At 37.1% G+C, this 25,232-nt stretch overlaps 1 protein-coding gene across 1 annotated transcript; it reads left to right on the top strand.

Annotated features, from left to right (window-relative positions):
• The first annotated feature begins 18,420 nt into the window (after positions 1-18,420).
• On the top strand, positions 18,421-19,790 carry LOC145095958 (uncharacterized). The gene is made up of 5 exons (XM_079033759.1): positions 18,421-18,484; positions 18,688-18,829; positions 18,946-19,173; positions 19,496-19,568; positions 19,635-19,790. Exons 1-5 carry the CDS (start codon positions 18,421-18,423, stop codon positions 19,788-19,790), a joined length of 663 nt encoding a protein of 220 aa, XP_078889885.1.
• The last annotated feature ends 5,442 nt before the right edge of the window (positions 19,791-25,232 follow it).

The following is a 25,232-nucleotide window of genomic DNA, read 5'->3' as shown; positions in this document are numbered from 1 at the left end:
ATTAATTTTACATATTTATTTGAATCAACGATTATATTTTGACATAATTAATAAAAATATCTCTTAAATTAATAATTTATTTAAAATAACTAATTAACAATTTTAACTTTTTACTATAAAAGTTTAATTAATTTTATAACCGTGGTTCCCACGGGTTATAAATAATGCATTTTTGTATATATAAATAATGACAATGAGATGAACCATTATAATTTTCGGAAATTTAAAATTAGTAAACAACAAAATAAAATAAACAATGGATAAAATAAATAATTGGAATTAAAAACTAAATACATGTTATAAATTCAGGGTATATATATATATATATATATATATATATATATATATATATATATATATATATATATATATATATATATATATAGGAACAGAAACATGATGATGTCACCTTCAACAATCAGAACCATTCATTAGATTTCTTTGATTGATTTCAACCCTTAAATCTTTCTTAATATTTCTGGTGATGTCATCCTAATAAAACAATTCATTATTTATTTCCGTCTATCATAACTACTTCCCATATTCAAATCGAAAAGTCAGCCACTAAAGACGGGAACTTAACTAACTATCAACATTATCCTAATTTTAAACTTTAAAAAATAATCCTAAAATGTTTTACATTATCTATCCAAACTACATTTTGAAATTCAACATTTAGGGGATAAGATAAAAATGACTTTTATCTTATCCCTCCAAAACCAACTTGGATTCAATACATATATATGACATATTCCGCCAAAACCTATATTTAGTTTTCCTTCCATGCTCCTGCAAAATGTGAGTTTTTATTGTCTTTTATCTATGTTTTTACCTCTTCATTTATATTGATATACACGATAATACATCAATACTTCTTCCTTTCTACAGCCTTCTATAGCAGTAAACAATTGTTAGCTTGGTTAATCAAAGGTAAAAAAGGTACGCATTTCATTGTTTATCAATACTTCTTCTTTTCTACAGCCTTCTATATGATAAGTGTTCATACTTATTTTTTTTGCTTTGTTGTTTTCTATGAAATATATCAACATACTATGTATGTTTTGATTTGATACCATCCTACTTCCATTAATCCATAATTGCAACCGACTATTATTTTGCAAAATACAATTAATATTTATTTTTGTTTTTTTTATGGTTAAGTATGCCAACCAAGAATGTCTATGTTAACTGAACAACATCATATTTACATTAAACAAAAACCTTGTGAATCTTTGAATTACTTTTTTCACTATATCTCATAATTATCTCTGATATTTTTCTATTTTTCATAGCACAAGCGAAATGACACATAACAGTGACAGTGAAATCGTCATTGATAAGTTGGCTGACATAGATGCCTCCAAAGGATCATGGAATATTCGTGTTCAAGTTGTCATGATTTGGAAACAAACATAAAAAAAACAACACAAACATGCTCAACAACTTGGACATGATTTTGATGGACCAAGAGGTAAGATTAAAATAATATGAAAAAAAAAACTTATGTTTTATTTTTGTTTCATATAATAATATTCTTTATCACCTACAGGACACTAGAATACATGCAACAATCAAAAAAAAAATTCATAAATGCATTTCAAGCCCTCCTGGAAGAAGGAGTTGTAAGGCAAATCACTAACTTTGGTATGACCAGAAACGAAGAAGATTACATGTTGGTTGCTCACAAGCATAAGATAAATTTATACTCCCTCCGTCCCAAATTGATAGTCCACTTTTGATTTTCGAAGTCTTTTTTCTTTAACTTTGACCTTAAATATTTTTATTTGTATTATATATTACTTAATAAAACTTATAACAATTAAAATACAATCGATTGATATATTTTGTATCAAGTATTATCTATCAAAATCAAAAATATTTAAGGTCAAAATTGAAGAAAAAAGACTTCAAAAGTCAAAAGTGGACTATCAATTTGGGACGGAGGTAGTACAAAACAACCACAATTTGTGTATCAACTCCTTTTATTGATAGGATCGATCCTTTTAATTTTGTGAGTTTTCATTATCTGACAGCCAGAAATTTTGACACTCGTGTTGCATTTTGTGAGTTTTTCCCCCTTTTTGCATTTATTTTATTAGATATATATATATATATATATATATATATATATATATATATATATATATATATAACCAATTTATATTATAATAATTGACTCAAATTTACTTTTTGTATATTTTATTGGTCAAGTTGTATTTACTGAACCCATGAGAGTGATTAAGGAGAATGCAATGGAAACAAGGCTAATGAGTATTGTTGCACAAGATCTGAGGTATTTTCTTTATTTTTCATTAATTTATCATGTTTAATAATTTATTCAAATAACCCAAACAATCAATTATAGTGGTAGGAAAATGTAAGCTGCTTTGTGGGATGGTTTTGCATTGAAGTTGAACAGCTACATATCTTAACATCAAAATGAAAATGCTCATGTGATCATCCTCCTATATATGGCAAAGCTCAAGACTGGGGGTGGTATTATTTTTTGATGTCTATGCTCATTACATTAATATTTTATTTATAATATGAAATAATCTATTACTCCAATTGCTATTTATAGGCCAGCCACAAGTCGGTAACTGTTTATTTGGGTCGAGATTGCATATTAATGATGATATGCATCATATTTCAGAATTTAAAAAGGCGTATGTATTTGATAACTATGATATAATTATTTATTATTTTATTTTTACTCATTCTTAATCAATTATTATTATTATTATTGATCTTCTTCATTTTTCCTTCTTATATGTAGGATTGCTGATATAGATTTGAATGTTGAGTCTTCCATTACACAACTTAACACAGAAACTGTTGTGGCCAAGCCTTAATATTATTCATATTTACCAATCAGGAAATTGGTTTGTCTATCATTGATATAATAATCGGTTTCGATTTGGAGGAAGGATGGTATTCTTTTTATTGTCATGACTGTTCAAAAAAGGTAACTAAAAATGGTGATGATAGTGATGGTGAACCATTTAATTGTAATGGTTGCGGATGAGTTTCTGATGTATTCGGCAAGTAAGTTCATAATTTTATATTTGTAAACTTCTTGTCTCATGAATCTTTATTACAATGTTTCAATTTTTATTTCATTGTCCATTAACGTGTCATACAATAATATTTAGGGTAAAGGTTGTAATATATGTTCAAGATGAAACTGGGTTTGCCTCTTTTCTTTTGTTTGACCGTCATGTTAAAGATCTTATTCACCACGGTAATCATTGGTTGATAGAAAAGATATCAAATGTAGCGTTATATTATACTATTCTATTAATTTGTACACACGACAAGTTAACTGTATATTGTTATTACATTTTATTTTAATCGGGATTTATTAACTACTCACATGTTTTATTACAATATTCTTTAGGATCAAGGATGCCAAAAGATCCCCGATGAGTTCAATACGATGCTTAATAGGAAGTTTATTTTTAAAGTTCAAATTTAAAAGTTTAATCTCGAGAACAATTATCATGCCTACACTGTTCATAAGATGACTAATGATGAACTTGTAGTTGGTGCAGTTTTCAAACATTCACCTGCATACGAAGAAAACAATATTAATTCTGATGGTACTCCTGTCAACAAGTCTATTAAGGTAAAATTAAATTCATATAATTTAGCATTTTAACATTGTTAATTAACATTTATTCTTGATGCGGTGACAATATTAATGTTGTTAATTAACATTGTTTTATTAATTTGATACAAGAAAATAGTATTTTTGTTGAAGGTGGCAATATTAATGTTGTTGATCTTGATGCGGTGACACCGACAACTACTTCACTGAAACGCCCTATTGAGATTGTTACCACCACTTAATCGTTTGAATGGTCTTCCTCAAAAGATGGTGTTTCTCCTCATACCCTTAAGATTCCAAAAATGGAAAAACACGAATAAATTTAACGGTTATGATTATTTGACATTTATCATTGACGATTTTTCTTTGAGTTTTTATTATTTGCTTAAGGATTTCTTTGACAAGTACATTGTTTTCATTTTGAAGATTATGTTTGTTTTCATTAAATTATAACACGATAGTAGTCGTGTTAATTGAGACAAGTTCATAATTATGTTGAATTCTTTTTATGAATTTTAACTTTTACATCTTTTGATAAATTTTCGGCTCAACTTATGTTACAAACTATGTTGACCAAGTCTATTATTGTCAATTTGTTTTAAGTTTAAATAACAAATTATGTTGACCAATTCTATTATTGTCAATTTGTTTTAAGTTTAAAGGTAATCTCTTTAATCTTTGGCTTAAGCCACTGAGTTTGTTATTTCACAAACAAGATTTTATAACAATAATTTTTTTATTGTTCCTAACAAACTATGTTGACATGAAATTCTATAAAAAAACAAAAATAACATACCTACAATCACAAACAAATAATTGAATAAAGTACATGACTTTTCCAAATGAAATGTGTCTTTAATAAGAAAATGAAAATACAATGTCTTAATTTGTACACTTTTCAAAGTAAAATGCTTACATAATAAACAATATAAAGTAGGGGCTGTTTGGTATTAAATGTAAAGTCATAGAGCCGATTTGGTAAATAATATATTCTTGGGCACAATATGTAGTAAGGGATGTTTGGTATTAAATGTAAAGTCATGGAGCCGATTTTGTAAATAATATATTCTTGGGCTGTTATAAAAATTATCTTTTTTTCCAAACTAACCATCAACATTATCCTAATTTTAAATTTTAAAAAATAATCCTAAAATATTCTACATTATCTATCCGAACTACATTTTGAAATTCAACATTTAAGGGATAAGATAAAAATGATTTTTATCTTATCCCTCCAAAACCAACTTGGATTCAATACATATATATATGACATATTCCGCCGAAATTCATTTTTATTTTTCCTTCCACGCTCCTGCAAAAAGTGGGTTTTTATTGTGTTTTATCTATGTTTTTACCTCTTCGTTTATATTGATATTCACGATACTAAATCAACACTTCTTCCTTTCTACAACATTCTATAGCAGTAAACAATTGTTAGCTTGGTTAATCAAAGGCAAAAATGTAAGAATTTCATTATTTATACTTATTTTTTTGTGATTTATAGTTTTTAATTAGGTTTATTTTATTTATATTCAAAAGTGTAATTGTGTTCATTTAAATAGATTTTTGTCAACAAAACGCATATAAAAAACTAACAGAAAACAAATATATAAAAGTTCATTATAAACCAAAAATACAAAAATAATGCAAGTCCACATACTTAAACAAAGTCCATAATTCATACTTGAAAAAAATTTGTAAACTATCTATATTTGTTAACCAACTTTAATTCGTTATTTTCTTCACCAATATCATTTAATTTCATTCTTTGTATAATCATTTTTTATGGTATGTTATGATATCCATTATGCATTTACTATTCTCTCCAACTTTATGTACTTCATCTTACATTTTACAGTGTACAACATATATGAATACCAACGATGGAAGAACAAAATCAAAAACATCGCCATGCCCACCACAGTCGAGCATCACAAACGGTAAACTTTTAATTTAATATTATCATTAGATGTTCAATACATATAACTTATTGATTTTCTTTTTATGTAATATATATTCCTGTTAAATTTTATATTTAATGTCTAATATATTTTCATTTCATCCACCTTTATCATACTTATTTTTTTTTGAAGAAAATAATTTCTACATCCCCACTAATTGTCGAGGTATTCGAAAATGCCTGGAATTACATTCAAACTCATCATCCCATAATGTCCTATAACCGAATTTGCAACCTACAACAATTTCATCAAGGTCGTCACTTTCACAAATAACCAATCAGGGTAAATTATTAATACTTACTTTTATATCATTCTCGTAGTTCCAGTCAAAACCATATAAAGACTATTAATTTTTCCAAATTTTATAATTGTTATGATACTAATAAACAGTTATAAACGGTTCATATACGTAACCAACTTCAAATGTCCAAACAAACAAAAATGCAACGACTTTCAAGGATGTAAGGATGCATCACAACTCTGGTAATAGTTATCATATTGTTATATTACTACTTATTATATTTTTTGTATTTAATTAATTATAAATATAATTTCAATATATGTATTTTAATATTATATATACATATTTATATTTTCATTGTCATTTACAATCTCAATTTTTTTCTTCAGAAAATCATATATTCATAACGCCTTTTTCTCAAGTTACTCGGGAAGTTACTCCATCACCTTCAACATCATCCTCTCATAACCGTATACGGCAAAATGTGCAACATTCATTAATTACCTCAAGGTCACCACTGTCACATATCACCGGTCAGGGTAAGTTTTTCATAATTATTTTTTTATTATGTTTACCTAAAAAATTTAGATAATATAAAAACTTTAATACATTCAATATTTACTAACATAAAAAACTACCAATGAACAGTTGTAAACAGTTCAAGTATGTTGCCAATTTCAAATCACCAAACAATTCAAAATGCAACAACTTTCAAGGCAGGCAAGACCTATCTGAACTATGGTAAAATATTTCAAATTATTTCATTATTAATTAATACATAGTATTTTTTATTTTATCATATAATTACATTCGCTATATTTCACTTTATTCCTTTTTTTCACATTTAAAAGTTACTTCACAATTTTTACCAAAACAATCATTGATCTTATCTAATCATTATTTTTTCAAAAAAATGTGCTACATTTCAAGAAAATAACACAACAAAAACAACAAGAGGGAAACGAAAACAGTTCAATACAAAAGATATTCCTTTTTTTATTTGAGTGAAGATTTTGTGGAGAATTCAAGCAATACTACTATTCGTTCTCGACCTTCGTGCGGTTAGACTGATAAGGTTGATTACCAATGTATGTTATCATCTATTTTGTTAATACGTCCACTTATACATTTTTGCACTTAATTTTATAAATATTCATCATCTTATTAATAATTTAAATTATGTTTATTTTGCAGCACCAAGAAAAAAGAAACAAACATTTGTGCCTTATAATTCAGTTGATAAAATGATGTAAGGATTGACACCCAGACTAATTGTCTTGGCATAAGCAAAGGTACTGTTTCTTTCTATTTAAAATTTAAAATTTTGGTTATCCAATGAAAATTATCATTTCAATATGTTATCACCCTTTTCATATTACACTTATAGTATATATTATTTGATTAGTTTTTTTTGTTTCTTTATAGATTATTTGGATCTGGTGATGCGGTATACGTTTGCTCTGTATGTAAAGTTAGGGTTTGGAAGGGAGAAGCAATAAGAGGAAATAAAGATTTAAGGAAAACCTCTTATTCCATATGTTGTTACAATGGAAAAGTAGAATTACCAAACTTGATTCACCCACCTCAGTTCTTGCTTGATTTATATAGCGGAATTACTGAAAAAAGTCAGAACTTTATAAAAAATATTCGTAGATACAATATGATGTTTGCATTTACATCAATGGCTGGTAAGACTGATCATACCATTAACTCTAGAGGTGGTCCTTATGTTTATCGAATGCATGGACAAAATTATCATATTGCAGGCAACTTACTACCAGAGGAAGGCAAATTACCGAAATTTTTCCAATTGTATATATATGATACATATCACGAGGTTGACAACAGATTCAATGTATACGCATATGTAAATACATTCTATCATATAATAGCATTAAATACACATAAACACACATATATATATATACACACACACACACACACATATATATATATATATATATATATATATATATATATATATATATATATATATATATATAGAGAGAGAGAGAGAGAGAGAGAGAGAGAGAAAGAAAGAGAGAGAGAGAGAGAGAGAGAGAGAGAATTTTTATTATGTCTCATAATATTTATATCCATGATTTTGTTTTCCTATTAATGTAGTTCAAAAAAGAAAAGGTCAACATCTCATAATTCAATAGGAAATCCTTTTTCACTGGAGTTCTTGACTTTTCATAAGCTACTGGGTTTATTGGATTTTATAAATCCGTTAGTTAAGAAACTTAGAATGACACGTGATCAATTTGGATCGAATCTAACAAAGCGTATTAGGCTTAAATTAATTGGGACAAGATAAAAGGACGGTAGACAGTATAATCTTCCTACCACAAGTGAGGTTGCTGCACTTATTGTAGGTGACATTGACGGTTCCGATTCATGAGATATTGTTTTGGAAACTCAAAGTCGTCAACTTCAACACATTAATGAGTTGTATCCGTAATATCTTTCACTTCAATATCCTTTATTTTTCCCCTATGCCAAAGATGGATTTCGATTGGATATATTACATTGTGGTGTAGAAGAACCAAACTTCAAAGGACGAATAACACTGACAATGCGAGAGTTTTTTGCTTATCGTAGACAACAGAGAACTAATGAAATATCTTTGATATTATGTTCCAGAAAACTCTTCCAACAATTTTTGGTTGATTCGTATACAATGGTTGAAAATGACCGGCTAAATTATATTCGGTTTAACCAACCAACACTACGAGTCGCTCCTTATGGAGACTTGGCCGAGGCTGCTTAAGAAGGAACTGAAGATGCTTCTGCGATGGGAAACCATATTATTATTCCGTCTTCTTTTACGGGTGGCATCTGTTACATGCAACATAATTATTTAAACGCAAGGACATTGGTTAAGTGGTTTGGTTATCCTGATCTTTTTTTAACCGTTACATGTAATCCTAAATGGCCAGAGGTAATTAAATTCGTTGAATCTGAAAATCTTAAACCCGAAGACAGGCCCGATATTTTGACAAGAATATTCAAAATAAAACTTGATTCACTAATCATTAGACTCAAGGAAGAAAAACTTTTGGGTGAAGTCGATGGAGGTATAAATCTAAAATCTCATTATTCATTTTATTTTATTTTGATTTTATAATATCATGCATTAACTGTAACGCCCGGGTTCCCAGGTACATTAATTTATACTATATTTTGAGTTGTGTTGAGTGACTCGACGAGTTGGTGCATAGACTCGACAAGTCAGGTCGCGAATGGGTGACGTGGAAAATGATTAGACTCGACGAGTCGGGGGAGTGCACTCGCTGAGTCAGAGCTGACGAAAGAAACCCTAATTTCTCGGGTTTGGGACCTATTTAAGGACCCTTATAGCCACCATTTGTGGCTACCAGACCCTTGAGAGAAACCCTAAGAGTGCTTGAGTGTTTGTGAGAGGAAGGAAGCCATTATTTGATCTTTGTGGGTTGGATTTGCAAGAAGAAGGTGGTTCCAGCTTAGAGGAGACCAAAGAGGTTGCATATATGTGGATCTCAAGCAAAGAACATCATCCGTGAGGTAGCATATCGATCCTTTTCTGTTTTGTTGAATAATCCATGGATTTAGGGTTTTCTATACCCTTTTTGGGATGATTTGTTGGATATATGGTCCCTTATCATGTTTAGACTTCGGATTTGGACCCATAGTGGTCCAGAGAGCTTTATCCATCTTGCTTTATGATGAGTTATGGAAGAAATGGACTTAGGATGTTGCATTTGGGGCTAATTCATCAAATAGAGTTGTTTGGACGTTGCATGAGTATCAAGATTGAACCTTTACGTGTTTAATGAGCTTAGGAAGGTCAGATCTATGGATTAGAGGAACAGATCTGACCTCAGAAGGTCTTTTGAGTTTGAGCATGGAATGAACTCGCCAAGTCCATGAGCAGACTCGACGAGTCGGACCGGGTTGTCCCATGACTCACACAGTTGATGGCTCGCCGAGTTAGGAGAGTGACTCAGTGAGTCAGAGGTGGATTTAGGGGACTTGAGTTCACGTCTGAACTCGCCGAGTCAGCGCCTGACTCGACGAGTTGGGTCAAAGGGTGGCCATTAACCAACGTTGACCAGAGTTGACTTGTGTTGACTCAAGGGTATTAGTCAAACTAAGTCAGGAAAGTATTAATTAGATATGTATTTATGCTATAGGAAGAAGCTAGGTCAGAGGATTGAGCGCGAGTGATTATCCGACATCTTCGAGGTGAATCTTCTCACTATACTTTACCTAGAGTGGTAATCAGAGTTATGTGACAGTGTATCTTGTATGCTATTTATGTGTTGTGATTTCTATATGATATATGATATGCATGATTCAGAGTTTACAGAGTTAGGACCAGTGGGTCCACAAAGTTATGGGACCATGAGGGTCACACAAAGATATTCGACTAGAGGGTCATCAGAGTTACAACCTTGAGTGGCTGATACGTGTCTACGTGGTATTTTTGGGGAACTCACTAAGCATTTATGCTTACAGTGTTTTGTGTATGTGTTTCAGGTACCAGTGATGATCGTGGGAAGGCGTCGGCATGATCAGTACTCACTTGCAGTGAAGATGTTTTGGGATTATGGGGATTGTGATTTGTACTTATGTTCAGTGAAAAACCTTTGATACGCGTTTTTGAAAATATGTGGTTGGAGTATTTTTATTAATTTGAAATGAAAAATTGTTTTGAAATTTCACGGTGTTATAATTTGGTATCAGAGCCTTGGTTTGAGGGATTTAGATCCACCTTCGGGTGTATTCGAACTCAAACTGAGGATTTGAGAAAGTTTTCATAAAATAAATGATTTTTCCTCAGAGTAAAAGGATTGAGAATAAAACAGAGGAAAGCAGTGTGTACGATCAGCCAGCGCCCGAACGGTGATTTCCCAAAAATACCCTCATATTATGTGTCATGAGATATGTTATGATTAATATGCATGCTAGAGTAGGTTAAGTATTCTTATTTGGACTAGAGTTGCCTGATTTGTGATGCCTTAGCCTAGGGAGATTACTGCTATGAGATGCTTGAGAGAGAGTAGCTAGTAGTGAGAGTAGCTTGTGTATGTGACAAGAGATAGAGTACTTGTGATATGGGATCCATGGAGGGGAACTTGGAATGAATACTGATACAGTGTGGAAGGTAGTGTAGGGCCCGTACTACTGGAAACACCGGGTCAGTGAACAGTCCAAGTAGGAATCCTTAGGATGCAGGGGAGCAAGTAGGGTTGAGTTATCGAGTGCGAGTATGCTCGAGCGAGTCTCTGATAATTTTTATGTTGTGTTTCGGAGACATCATGGTTGGGACACGCCACAGGCCAGGGACTAGCGAGGGGGTTGCGAGCGATGAGGAGCTCCACCAGATGATTCATGATGAGGTGGTTGCTGCCATCCGAGCTGAGATTCCAGAGATGTTCGGGTCTATCAAGACCACTATGATTGAGACTTTTGATGAGCGGTACGCTGCTCTTACTAATGCTGTTGTTGTTGTAGCCACTGCAGCCGTTGTTGCTGCCAGGCCTCTGGGAGGTGACGCGTTGCTGTACCAGGAGTTCAGCAACACGAAACCACCAGAGCTCGATGGGACTCAGGATCCAATAGCTGCGATGAGGTGGATCTATGATATTGAGGGGTGCTTCTACACATGTTCATGTCCGGAGCATCTGAGGGTACGGTTCGCTTTAAACCAGCTTCGCTTGGGGGTGAAGGATTGGTGGACCGACAACACACTTCACTTCTGCAGAGCTTGTTGCAGTGACTTGGGATAGTTTTACCGCTATGTTTCGAGATGAGTACGTTCCCCCGGTGGAAAGGGAACGGCTGGCCCAGGAGTTCTTGACCCTTAAGCAGGGTACTGAGTCTGTTACCACGATTACCAGGATGTTTCACGAGAGGGTAATGTTTTGCCCTGAGTAGGTGTCCACAGAGCAGGCACGCATGAGTCGATATCTGATTATTCTGAGGAGGGACATTCGCAAGTTCGTGGCGAACTCGACGTACTGGAAATTTGCCAAGCTTTAGGAAAATGCTCGGAAGAGGGAGATCGTGCTCGAGACACAGGCCAGGGAGGAGGCCGAGTCTCAGAGGATGGAGAGGTGATCGGCTCAGTCTCAGCCGGCAGCCAAGCGGGCAAAGCCTACTGATACGAGGTTAGGGAGCCAGCAGGGCCGCACTTATGGTAAGTGCGGCAAGGGTCATGAGGGGGTATGTAGGTCTGGATCTTGCTACAAGTGTGGCAAGGAGGGGCATATGACGAAGGACTCCCCCAAGGGATTTGCAGTATGTTTCCACTGCAACCATACTGGCCATTGGAAGGCCGAGTGCCCACAGCTGCGGGGGTCGGCGCAGGGAGCATCACAGGCATCTACCCCTGTTGCAGTGCGAGCTGCAGAGAGTCGGCCAATGAAGGCTGAGGCGCCCAAGGCTCACGGGAGAGCCTTTAAGTTGACCGCGGAGGAGGTCCGCGCAGCGCCTGATGTTGTGGCTGGTATGTATCCTTCCATTTCTTTATGCTATGCGTGAGATATTGTGTTTATATTATGATATGTGTAGGTACTTTTCTTGTGAATGTTGTACCTGCTTTGGTGTTATTTGACTCAGGTGTGAGTCGGTCATTTGTGTCTTTAGCGTTCAGCCAGCACATCAATATTCAGCGGGAGGCGATGAGTCGACCTCTGCGGGTTTCTATAGCCAATGAGCGAGCGGTGTATGCCAGGGATGTGTGCTTGAGATCTTCGGTGTGGAGTTTCCGATAGATCTAGTTCCGATAGCAATGGGGGACGTGTGCGTTATAGTGGGAATGTATTGGTTGAGCCGCTTCGGGGCTATTATTGACTACGAGCGACAGTTGGTGACGATATGAGACCCTAGTGGGGGAGTGTTGACGGTATATGACAAGGGTACCCGAAGTGAGTCAGCATTTTGTTCAGCCGCCAGAGCCAGACAGAGTCTTCAGCAGGGTTGTAAGGGGTTTGTAGCCTATGTGTTGGATACCCGAGCTGCTGCGGGTAGGCCGAGTTCGGTTGATGATGTTCCTGTGGTGCGCGAGTTTCCGGTTGTTTTTCCTGAGGAATTGTCGGGTGTGCCTCCCGAAAGGCAGGTGGAGTTTCGCATTGATTTGGTTCCGGGAGCAACGCCTATCGCAAAGGCGCCTTATCGTCTTGCGCCGCCAGAGATGCAGGAGCTATCCTCGCAGCTTCAGGAGTTGTTGGGGAAAGGGTTTATTCGGCCGAGTTGCTTGCCTTGGGGAGCTCCGATCCTTTTTTTCAGGAAAAAGGATGGTTCGCACCGGATGTGCATTGATTACCGGGAGCTGAACAAACTGACGGTCAAGAACTATTACCCGTTGTCGAGGATCAATGATCTATTTGATCAGTTGCAGGGGGCATCTTGGTTTTCCAAGATGGACTTGAGGTCTGGATATCACCAGATGAGGGTATGTGATGAGGATATCCAGAAGACGACGTTCAGGACGCGTTATAGGCATTATGAGTTCATGGTGATGCCCTTCGGGCTCACCAATGCACCAGCAGTGTTCATGGATCTCATGAACAGGGTATGCAGGCCGATGCTGGATCAGTCGGTGATTGTGTTCCTTGATGATATTCTAGTGTATTCTCGATTCCGAGAGCAGCATGAGGAGCATTTGAGGGAAGTCCTCAGGGTGTTGAGATCGGAGAGGCTTTATGCCAAATTCTCCAAGTGCGATTTCTGGCTATGAGAGGTCCAGTTCTTGGGGCATCTTGTCAATCTGAATGGTATATTAGACGACCCGGCCAAGATTGAGGCGGTGATGAGTTGGAAGGTGCCAAAATCCACTACCGAGATCAGAAGTTTTCTGGGATTGGTTGGTTATTATCGGAGATTCATCAATGATTTCTCCAAGATTGCAATGCCACTTACCCGGTTGACCCGGAAAAGAGTTGTTTTATCATGGGGCCCGGAGCAGCAGACCTCGTTTGAGACTCTTCGTCGGAAGTTGTGCGAAGCCCCGATGTTATCCCTTCCAGAGGGAGTTGAGGATTTTGTGGTATACTGCGATGCATCGATATCAGGGTTGGGTGCAGTGCTTATGAAGAGAAGGCAAGTGATAGCATATGCATCGAGGCAGCTGAAGCCTCATGAGGCAAGGTATCCCACTCACGATCTGGAGTTGGTAGCGGTAGTGTTCGCCCTCAAGATATGGCACCACTATTTGTACGGGGTTCGGTGTACCATTTACACGGACCTCAAGAGTTTGAAGTATTTGATGGATCAGCCCAACCTAAATATGCGGCAGAGGAGATGGCTTGATATGGTGAAGGATTACGATTGTGAGATCCTGTACCACCCGGGCAAGGTGAATGTGGTAGCCGATGCCCTGAGTCGGAGGGCAGAGAGTGTTCCGATACGAAGTATGTGTAAGAGAATGACCGTGATGACTCCGATGTTAGATACCATTCGTGAGGCCCAGGCAGAGGCTGTGAGACCGGAGAACCGCAAGAAGAAGAGAGTGATTGGGCAGGTATCTGAGTTTGTGACTGATAGCCGAGGGCTTATGACTTTTCATGGTCGGATTTGGGTGTCGTTTATTGGCGGGGCATGCAGTGTTTTAATGGAGGAGGCGCATAGATCGAGATTCTCGATCCATCCTGGGGCCACTAAGAGGTATTTGGACCTGAAGAGAGACTATTGGTGGCCTTGTATGAAGAGAGATGTTGCGTGGATTGTAGAGAGGTGCTTGACCTTTTGTCAGGTTAAGACCGAGCACTAGCGTCCGCATGGTAAGTTGCATCCACTTGAGGTTCCCTAGTAGAAGTGGGAACAGATTTATTTAGATTTCATCACCAAAATGCAAAGAACCCCAAGAGGTGTCGATGCAATTTGGGTGATTGTGGATCGATTGATGAAGAGTTCTCACTTCCTTGCTATCAGTGCAGAAAAGTTGGTAGAGATATATGTAAGGGAAGTGGTGTCTAGGCATGGAGTGTCGATCTCGATTGTGTCAGATCGAGATGTACGTTTTACTTCCAGGTTCTAGAAGAAGTTTCATGAGGAGTTGGGTACGAGATTGCATTTCAGCACTGCTTATCACTCTCAGACCGACGGTCAGAGTGAATGGACTATCTAGACACTCGAGGACATACTTCGGGCGTGTATCTGCCTTTGGCTGAGTTTTCCTATAACAACAGCCACCATTCGAGCATCGGTATGCCCCCCTTCGAGCTGTTGTATTGAAGGAGGTGTCGGAATCCCATTTGTTGGGGAGAGGTAGGACAACATGTGATGGGTAGTACGGAGATAGTGCTACAGATGACTGAGCAGATTCAACAGGTCAGGCAGAGGTTGCTGACGACTCAGAGTTTCCAGAAGAGCTATGTTGATAGGCGTCGCTCAGAGCTCGAGTTTTAGGTTGGTGATTTCGTTCTCCTAAAGGTATCACCTTGGAAGGGTGTGATTCGATTCAGGAAGAGAGGCAAGTTGGGACCTCAATATATCGGTCCATTCAGGGTGACAGCTAGGGTGGGCATAGTAGCGTATCGTTTGGAGCTACCTGCCGAGCTGAGTCAGATTCATGATACCTTCCACGTGTCTCAGTTGAGGAAGTGTATTGTCGATGAGTCAGCAGTGGTTCCATTAGAGGACATTCAGGTGGATGCGAGCCTGAACTATGTTGAGAGCCGATCGCGATTCGAGATAGGAGAATCAAGGTTCTGAGGAACAAGGAGGTGTCCCTGGTTCAGGTACAGTGGCAACATCGGAAGGGGTCCGAGCTGACTTGGGAGCCGGAGTTAGAAATGCGGGAGCAGTATCCAAAGTTGTTTGCAGAGCGAGACTTCGGGGGCGAAGTTTGATTCTAGTGGGGGAGAATTGTAACGCCCGGGTTCCCAGGTACATTAATTTATACTATATTTTGAGTTGTGTTGAGTGACTCGACGAGTTGGTGCATAGACTCGACGAGTCAGGTCGCGAATGGGTGACGTGGAAAATGATTTGACTCGACGAGTCGGGGGAGTGCAATCGCCGAGTCAGAGCTGAAGAAAGAAACCCTAATTTCTCGGGTTTGGGACCTATTTAAGGACCTTTATAGCCACCATTTGCGGCTACTAGACCCTTGAGAGAAACCCTAAGAGTGCTTGAGTGTTTGTGAGAGGAAGGAAGCCATTATTTGATCATTGTGGGTTGGTTTTGCAAGAAGAAGGTGGTTCCAGCTTAGAGGAGACCAAGGAGGTTGCATATCTGTGGATCTCAAGCAAAGAACATCATCCGTGAGGTAGCATATCGTTCCTTTTCTATTTTGTTGAAGAATCCATGGACTTAGGGTTTTCTATACCCTTTTTGGGATGATTTGTTGGATATATGGTCCCTTATCATGTTTAGACTTCGTATCTGGACCTATAGTGGTCCAGAGAGCTTTATCCATCTTGCTTTATGATGAGTTATGGAAGAAATGGACTTAGGATGTTGCATTTGGGGCTAATTCATCAAATAGAGTTGTTTGGACGTTGCATGAGTATCAAGATTGAACCTTTATGTGTTTAATGAGCTTAGGAAGGTCAGATCTATGGATTAGAGGAACAGATCTGACCTCAGAAGGTCTTTTGAGTTTGAGCATGGAATGAACTCGCCGAGTCCATGAGCAGACTCGACGAGTCGGACCGGGTTATCCCGTGACTCACACAGTTGATGGCTCGCCGAGTTAGGAGAGTGACTCAGTGAGTCAGAGGTGGATTTAGGGGACTTGAGTTCACGTCTGAACTCGCCGAGTCAGCGCCTGACTCGACGAGTTGGGTCAAAGGGTGGCCATTGACCAATGTTGACCAGAGTTGACTTGTGTTGACTCAAGGGCATTAGTCAAACTAAGTCAGGAAAGTATTAATTAGATATGTATTTATGCTATAGGAAGAAGCTAGGTCGGAGGATTGAGTGCGAGTGATTATCCGACATCTTCGAGGTGAGTCTTCTCACTATACTTTACCTAGAGTGGTAATCAGAGTTATGTGACAGTGTATCTTGTATGCTATTTATGTGTTGTGATTTCTATATGATATATGATATGCATGATTCAGAGTTTACAGAGTTAGGACCAGTGGGTCCACAGAGTTATGGGACCATGAGGGTCACACAAAGATATTCGACCAGAGGGTCATCAGAGTTACAACCTTGAGTGGCTGATACGTGTCTATGTGGTATTTTTGGGGAACTCACTAAGCATTTAGGCTTACAGTGTTTTGTGTATGTGTTTCAGCTACCAGTGATGATCGCGGGAAGGCGCCGGCATGATCAGTACACACTTACAGTGAATATGTTTTGGGATTTTGGGGATTGTGATTTGTACTTATGTTCAGTGAAAAACCTATGATACGTGTTTTTGAAAATATGTGATTGGAGTATTTTTATTAATTTGAAATGAAAAATTGTTTTGAAATTTCACGGTGTTACATTAACTAGGTTACATATTTGCACTATACATTTATATATATGATCGAGTTTCAAAAAAGGGGTCTTCCACATTATCACATATGCCTATTTTTAGAAAAAAGTCTAAACTTCCAAATCCCAAAGACATAGATCACGTTATATGTCCTAAATTGTCAGACAAGAAACTTGAACCAGATTTGTATCAAATTGTTTCTGACAACATGATACATGGACCTTGCGGCAATGATTTTCCATTTATGCCATGTATGAAAAATGGCAAATGTCCTAAAGTATTTCCATAAGACTTTACAAATGACACATATATTGATGATGATGGTTATCCAGTTTACCAAAGACGCGACAACAGAAACAATGTCGTGAAAAACGGAGTTTCTTTAGACAATAGGTATAAAACTTAAATTTTTATTTATATAAACATTTATTTCTTTATAAATGTTATCTTTTATAGGAAAGATATGTTAAATGATCTTAATTTTCTTTATAACATTTTGTTTCTTTTTTCAGATATATTGTTCCATATAATAAGACACTTTTGAAGCAATACCAAGCCCATATGAATCTTGAGTGGTGTAATCAGCTTGGATCGATAAAGTAACTTTTTAAGTATATTAACAAAGGTCCACACAGGATCACCACGTCTTTTTACGACGCCAAAAATAACAAAAAATAACATAAAGAAAATAACAATCGTGATGAAATTGTTGAGTATTACAATTGTCGTTATATTTCTGCTTGTGAGTCATGTTGGAGACTTTTTAGGTATGACATTCATTATAGAACACAACCTATTGAAAGGTTGTCATGTCACCTACAAGACAAACAACTTGTGTTTAAATCATCCCAACGTGTTACTAATGTTGTTTCTAAACCAACTATTGTTGCTTCTCAAGTTTTGGCCTGGATGGAATGTAATAGCTACGAAGAAAAGGCAAGGGAGTTATCCTATGTTGAATTCCCAACTCAATATGTTTTGAATAAATCAGATAAAGTATGGACAAGAAGAAAAACAAAGACAAATTTATTTGGCAGAATTGATCATGTGTCTCCCAAGTCTGGTGATGTTTGTTACTTGCGCATTTTTCTCAACAAAGTAAAGGGTCCTACTTGCTATGAAGATATTAGAACGGTTAAAGGGACCGTTTATGACTCTTACAAAGATGCTTGCTAGAATCTTGGTCTATTAGACGATGATAGAGAGTACATATCTTCTATACAAGAAACACATCATTGAGCCGCCACTTCTTTCTGCAGGTCTCTATTCGTTATGTTGATTACATCAGATAGTCTATCCCGGCCTCATCATGTTTTTAAAGAGACATATAATTGTCTTTCTGATGATGTCGTTCATGTTCGTGAATAAGAAATAGGTGTGAAAGGTACATTCACACAAAAAAATGTTCCCACTTTAATTGATATTATAAATAAATTATTTCATTACTTTTTAATGTTTTCAGGCTTGAAGCTAAAACCGGAAGCAATTTACCACCTAAAGTTGTTGTACATTGAGAAATCTTTGTTGCGCTGCGGACTGAGTCTTAAGCAAATATCCAATATGTCATTACATGATCACAAATATATTCAAGATTCTTGCAATATGTTAATTCAAGATGAGCTTAATTATGATCCGTCCAGTCTTGAATTTGAACATCAACAACTGCATTCAACATTAAATGTCAAGCAAAAAAATATTGATGATATAATTATGAATGCAGTGAACAACAAAAAGGTGGTGTCTTTTTCCTCTATGGTTATGGAGGAACAGGAAAAACATTTGTTTGGAAGACATTGTCTGCTGCTATTAGATCTAAAGGTGAAGTAGCTATTAATGTTGCTTCAAGCGGAATTGTAGCACTCTTGCTTTCTGGTGGTAGGACAGCGCATTCAAGATTTCATATACCAATTAACTTGAATGAGAATTCGTTTTTGTTCTATTACGCCAGGTAACGATGTAGCTGCCCCGTTGAACAAAGCGAGCCTTATAATTTGGGACGAAGCCCCAATGTTGATAGGACACTTAGAGATATTATCCTTCCTAAGACCAATGATTAACCATTTGGATGCAATACCATTGTATTTGGAGGTGTCTTTCGACAAATTCTTCCAGTAATACAAAGAGAAAATCGTTTAGATATTGTGCAAGCATCATTGCATTCATCAAGATTATGGCATGAATGTACAGTTTTAAGTTTGACTGTAAACATGAGGCTTCAGTTCGGTTGTCCAAACAATGATTTCGAAGAGACAAAATCATTTGCTGATTAGGTTCTTAAAAATTGGTGAAGGTACTATCGGTGGTCCTAATGATGGTGAAGTTGAAGTTGAATTTCCAGAAGATGTGATCATTCCCTCTACGGCTGACCATATTCATTCAATTGTATCCTACATTTATTCATCTTTTCAGAACCATCTTGATGATCCATCATATTTTGAAGATAAAGCTATTTTGGTCCCTCCTAATGAAGAAGTTGATGTTATCAACGACTACATATTAGAATTGATGAAAAATGAAGGGAAAACATATCTGAGTTCAGATTCCTTATGTGAGACCGAGACATAAGATTTTTTTGAGGAATCAGTATACTCTTTGGATGTGTTGAACGCTTTTAAGGCCTCCGGAATTCCTAACCATAAACTTATACTAAAAAAAGGTGTTTCGGTCATGTTGCTTTGTAATATCGACCAAACCAGAGGACTATGCAATCGTACTAGATTGCAAATTGTAAGGCTTGGAAGACACGTCATTGAAGCACGAATCATATCTGGTAGATTTTTCAATGAGACTACTTATATACCTCGCATGAAGTTGACCCCATCCGATAAAAAAATTCCATTCCGTTTTCAACGTAGGCAATTCCAATAGCAGTTTGTTTCGCTATGACCATTAACAAAAGTCAATGACAATCATTATCAAATGTTGGATTATACTTGTGTAGACCTGTCTTCACCCATGATCACTTATATGTAGTTGTTTCTCATTTAACAAACAAAAAAGTTTTGATGGTACTTATATGTGATGAGGAAGGTCGTTCAACTAATAAAACAAAAAATGTTGTCTACAAAGAGGTCCTGCAACATTTATAGTTATTTATCGATTTCAGTGTTTCTTCTTCACCTTTCAATAATAACAATACCTATAAAATTTCTTTCATAATTATTATGCAATATATATAAATGTTTTGGTAATTTTTTTAATATGTTCCCCGCATTTAACGCGGGTTATAATCAGGTTATAATCTAGTTAGTTTAAAACTAAGTGTCAATTTAGAAAAACTAGTTTTCAATTGCTTTAGTGGCATCCGAAATGCCGACGTTAGGTATGTCGAGGTAAATCTAGCAAGTATAGAAGTTTTAGGTTAGTTGGTGATTTAGAAAAAAACCTTCCTTTGCCCCATTTGAATATATATATATATATATATATATATATATATATATATATATATATATAGCCTGTTATTCATATTTGTTGTTGTTTTGGTTATTCTCGTTTGACTGATATTGGAATATGGTCCCAAGAGATGATTCTTTTCAGTCCATTACTATCCAACTCGATGGCAAGAACTATGCCTATTGGAGTTATGTTATGAAGAATTTCTTACGAGACAATACTATGTGGAGGATTGTTACAGGTGACAGGAAGAAACCAACAGACAAGAATGCCACTAATTATGCAGCCTTATTAGATTCATGGGAGACTGATAACTCCAAGATCATTACTTGGATTAATAATTTTGTTATCCAGTCTATTGGTACTCAATTGACGAAGTATGACACAAAAAGGAGGTTTGGGATCACTTGGCAAAGCAGTATCAGTTAGAGTTTGATATTCGAGCCCTCCAATAGAACGATCTCAGTGTTCAAGAATTTTATGTAGCTATCTTGGATTTGTGGGATCGGTTAGCTCTTACAGAACTTGATGTGTTGAAGGCTTTTCAGCCTTATATTGATAAAAGGGAAGAGCACATTTGATTCGGTTCTTGATGGCATTACGTTTGGATTTTAAAGCTCTGCGTGGATCAATATTGCATCAGACAACCCTTCCCACTGTTGATTCGATTGTTCACGAGTTAATTGCTGAAGAAACTCATATCAAGTCTCATGCTGACAAAGCTCCCAAGACAGCCACTCCTGTTGTCTTTTCTATTCCACAACGACCTCAGTCTTCAAACCAAAATCGTCCCAAAGTTTCATTTGATGAGTGTTCTTTCTATAAGAAGAAGAAGAACCAATGGAAGGCAAATTGTCCTTTGCTGACAAGAAAGGGAAATCAATAGCAAAAATAAACAAGATCACCAACATAGTCTTAGTATTCACAACAGAACATGTCTTTTGGACAATCACATCCCTCGTTTCCATCTTTTATGCCACCACAGTACGCTACCGCTACACCTTCAGTTGAGAATGAAAAATATTTCACACCACCATCAGCCTTAGATCTACAAATTGTTGAGCAGTTCATACAATTCTTAGCTGCTAATCCAACTGTCATGTCAGCTTCCATGTCTCATTTAGGTCTGTCTTCATCCAACATGTCAGGTATTCCTTCATCCTTGTGGATATTGGATTCTGGTGCATCTTATCACATGTCACCACCTTTGTCATCTTTTGCTTCATTATTTTCTCGTACACATATCTCTATTATGTCTACTAGTGCTACACCCAAGTCGGTAGAGGGTATTGGTTCTATTGTCACTCCTTATATATCTTTAACAAATGTGTATTACATTGCCACACTTTCTTTGAATCTTGCATCGGTCAGTTAGCTGTGTAAATATGGTTGTTGGGTCGTCTATTCTGATTCATTCTGCAGTGTACAGGACATTCGGTCTCGGAGGGTGATTGGGATAGGTCATTGACTTGGGAGCTCTATTTTTTGGAGTAGCTACATGTTGCTGATGTTGCTGCATCTAGTGTCTATTTGTCGTCTTTTCGTTTTAACCCTTCGTCGTCAGTTTTTTTTAATCTTTGGCATTCTCGTTTGAGACATGTGTCAGCGTCTCGTTTACAAATTTTGGTTTCCACTGGTGTGTTAGACTCTTTGAAAACTGATGATATTTATGATTGTTATGGTTGTAAACTGGGAAAATTTTCTGCTTTACTGTTTAATAAAAGTGTCCCTCGTTTTGTTGCTCCCTTTGATATCGTGCATTCTGATGTGTGGGGTCCCTCTCCGATTACCTCTAAATCGGGAGCTAACTATTATGTTTCATTCATTTATGATTACACTCGTTATACATGGGTTTATTTTATGAAGTGCATGTTTGACTTTTTCACCATATATAGTAAATTCAGAGCTCTTGTCAAGACTCAACACTATGTTGTCATAAAATGTTTTCGGTGTGATTTGGGAGAAGAATTTATCTCCAATGATTTTAAACAATTATTGGCATCGGATGGCACTATACATCAATCATCTTGTACAAACACTCCATATCAGAATGGTGTTGCAGAAAGAAAATATCGACATCTTTTAGAACCTGCCAGATCCTTACTACTTTCAACTCAAGTTCCCAATTAGTTTTGGGGGAAGCTGCTCATACCGCAACTTATGTTATTAATCGCATTCCTACTGTGTACACTTCGGGGAAGTCTCCTTATGAAATGTTGTTTGGAAAACTTCCAGATTATTCTTCGTTACGAGTGTTTCGATGTACATGTTTTGTCTTGAAGCCTCATGTAGAGAGAGAAAAGTTGTCTTCAAAATCATTTCTTTGTGTTTTTTTGGGATATGGTATTGGTTAGAAAGGTTATCGGTGCTATGTGTAACGTCCATAAAATTCGAGCCAATTTAAAACTTTTTAATTTATTTAAAACCATTCAGTCATTACAATTTGTTTTCAAAATAGTTTAAACATCATAGTTCCCAGAAATCATAATCATCAATTGAGGAAGTGTACGGTCATTCCTTCGCCTTCCCGCGGCCATTCGTTGAACCAGAAACAATAAACTAAAAACTGTAAGCCCGAAAGCTTAGTGAGTTACCCCCCAAATACCAACATATACCACACAACAAAATATAATAAACAACATGTATAATGAGCCTTCAGCATGACTGGACCGCCTCCTCAGGGGCTACAACCTTTCTGGACCGCTCCCGAGCCTTCGGCATGACTGGACCGCCTCCTCAGGGCCTACCGCCTATCCAGACTGCTCGTCGGGCCTTCGGCCTTACTGGACCACCTCCTTAGGGCCTATAGCCTATCCGGACCGCCCCGGGTATATTGGCCTACAACACAAAGAAGGACCGCCTCAACCCAACCCCCAAACAAACAATCATGTGCACATGGATGACATACAGATAATAGCATGCATATCTAACAATCAAACCAATCTAACAGATCATATAGCATAGCAACATCCTATAACCAGGACACCGACCTAACCAGGTCACTAAGCATAAACATAACCTCATCCTAACTACCAGGATGTAAACCAATAAACATATCATACCATAACCGGATGCAATCCATAAAGGGCCGGCCTTGGTGCCTTAGACCATGTTGATATAGTGAGGATAACTCACCTGGCACAGCTGAGGTCCCGCAGATAAAACTCCAGCTGCTCGTTGACAGATTCCCGAGCTATCAACATCAAACAATACCCAATTAATAATTGGGTTCCAATACATAATCACAAGTCCATGCTTGGGGTAAAAGGCTACTTTACCCCCAACCTAGCTTTTTACAAGCCCAAGGCCCAACTCACACTACAAAGGCCCAAAATTCAAGTAATGGGTCGAAACCTAACATATGGCCCAACTTTCCAAATTGGGCCCAAACCCCACATGGTCTTACCTTAAGGCCCATCCATATATTCTAGTCCAAACTCTTGGTATTCCAATGGCCCAATATCTCATAATCATCAAGGCCTAATTTTCCAAATTGGGTCCGGGCCTTTCTAATGGCCCATGAAGGCCTACTGTAACCTAGCCCCAAGTAATGTCCCAATCTCGAAGCCCAAAATACGAAGTCCAACCTGACTGAGTACGAATGGCATACTTAGCAGTACGCTGTGCGTACTCGCTTAATGGCTTGTACGCTACGCGTACTAGCTTGTATGCCCAACGTACTTCCCTATCGATCCCATTTTTCCATTAAGAACTTAATGCTTTAAGCCATAAGTCCAAGCCACAGATCTGAGTCCCAAACAACGTCTAAACCCATAAAGTCCATAACTTGGTGACTTTGCATGCCCCAAAAAGACCAAATCTCAAAGCATAACATTTTACTTCCATGGAAATGACTCAAATTTCAACATGGATGGTCTTAAACTCTAGAAGTACCAACTTTATCGACCTTAAACCTCAGAAACACTAAGAGGGGCAACTCACAAGTAAGAGATCTAAGATATCAATGATCAAGTTCAAAGTTTTATACCTTCTTCAAGCTGAAAATGAGTCCCAAAATCCAGATCCATAAGCTTCCCCTTGATCCCCATCTTTGCACCAAGCTCCACCTTCTTGAAAATGGACCAAACACTCCAAGAATGGACTCCATGTGCTCAAAATGCCACCAAGAGTGATTGAGGACGATTCATTGGGTTTAGAGGGGTAGAGGCTGAAGATATTAGGGTTAGGTTATGAGATAAGGTGTTTAAATAGGGTCCAATACCCTAAAATAGGGTTCTGATCTGATTGGCGTACGCCCAACGTACATTTGGTACGCCCAGCGTACTCCGAAGAACAATCGCGACCATTCTGGTCAGTACGCCCAACGTACTCCAAGGTATGCCCAGCGTACCGCCTTCTTCACTAGTACGCCCGCGTACGCTTTGTGTACTCCCCATGTACTCGGCTAAGCCTGAAAACGACGAAACTTCCGAAGGCCATAACTTCTTCGTTATAATTCCGATTCCAATGATCCTTATATCCACGAGAATTTAAGAAGAAGCCCTACACTTATATCATCTCATAAATTTCTTAAAACCTTCCGAACAAAAAATCCATTTTTCATAAAAGCCTAACTGACACTTTACCAAAATACCCCTAGGCTCCAAAACACGA

The sequence above is a fragment of the Lactuca serriola genome, chromosome 3, assembly GCF_051521515.1.
Source record: "Lactuca serriola cultivar US96UC23 chromosome 3, Lser_US96UC23_V15, whole genome shotgun sequence".
Lineage (NCBI taxonomy): Eukaryota > Viridiplantae > Streptophyta > Magnoliopsida > Asterales > Asteraceae > Lactuca > Lactuca serriola.
The sequence above is the reverse complement of the archived record's forward strand: the minus strand, read 5'-3'. Positions and strand labels throughout refer to the sequence as shown.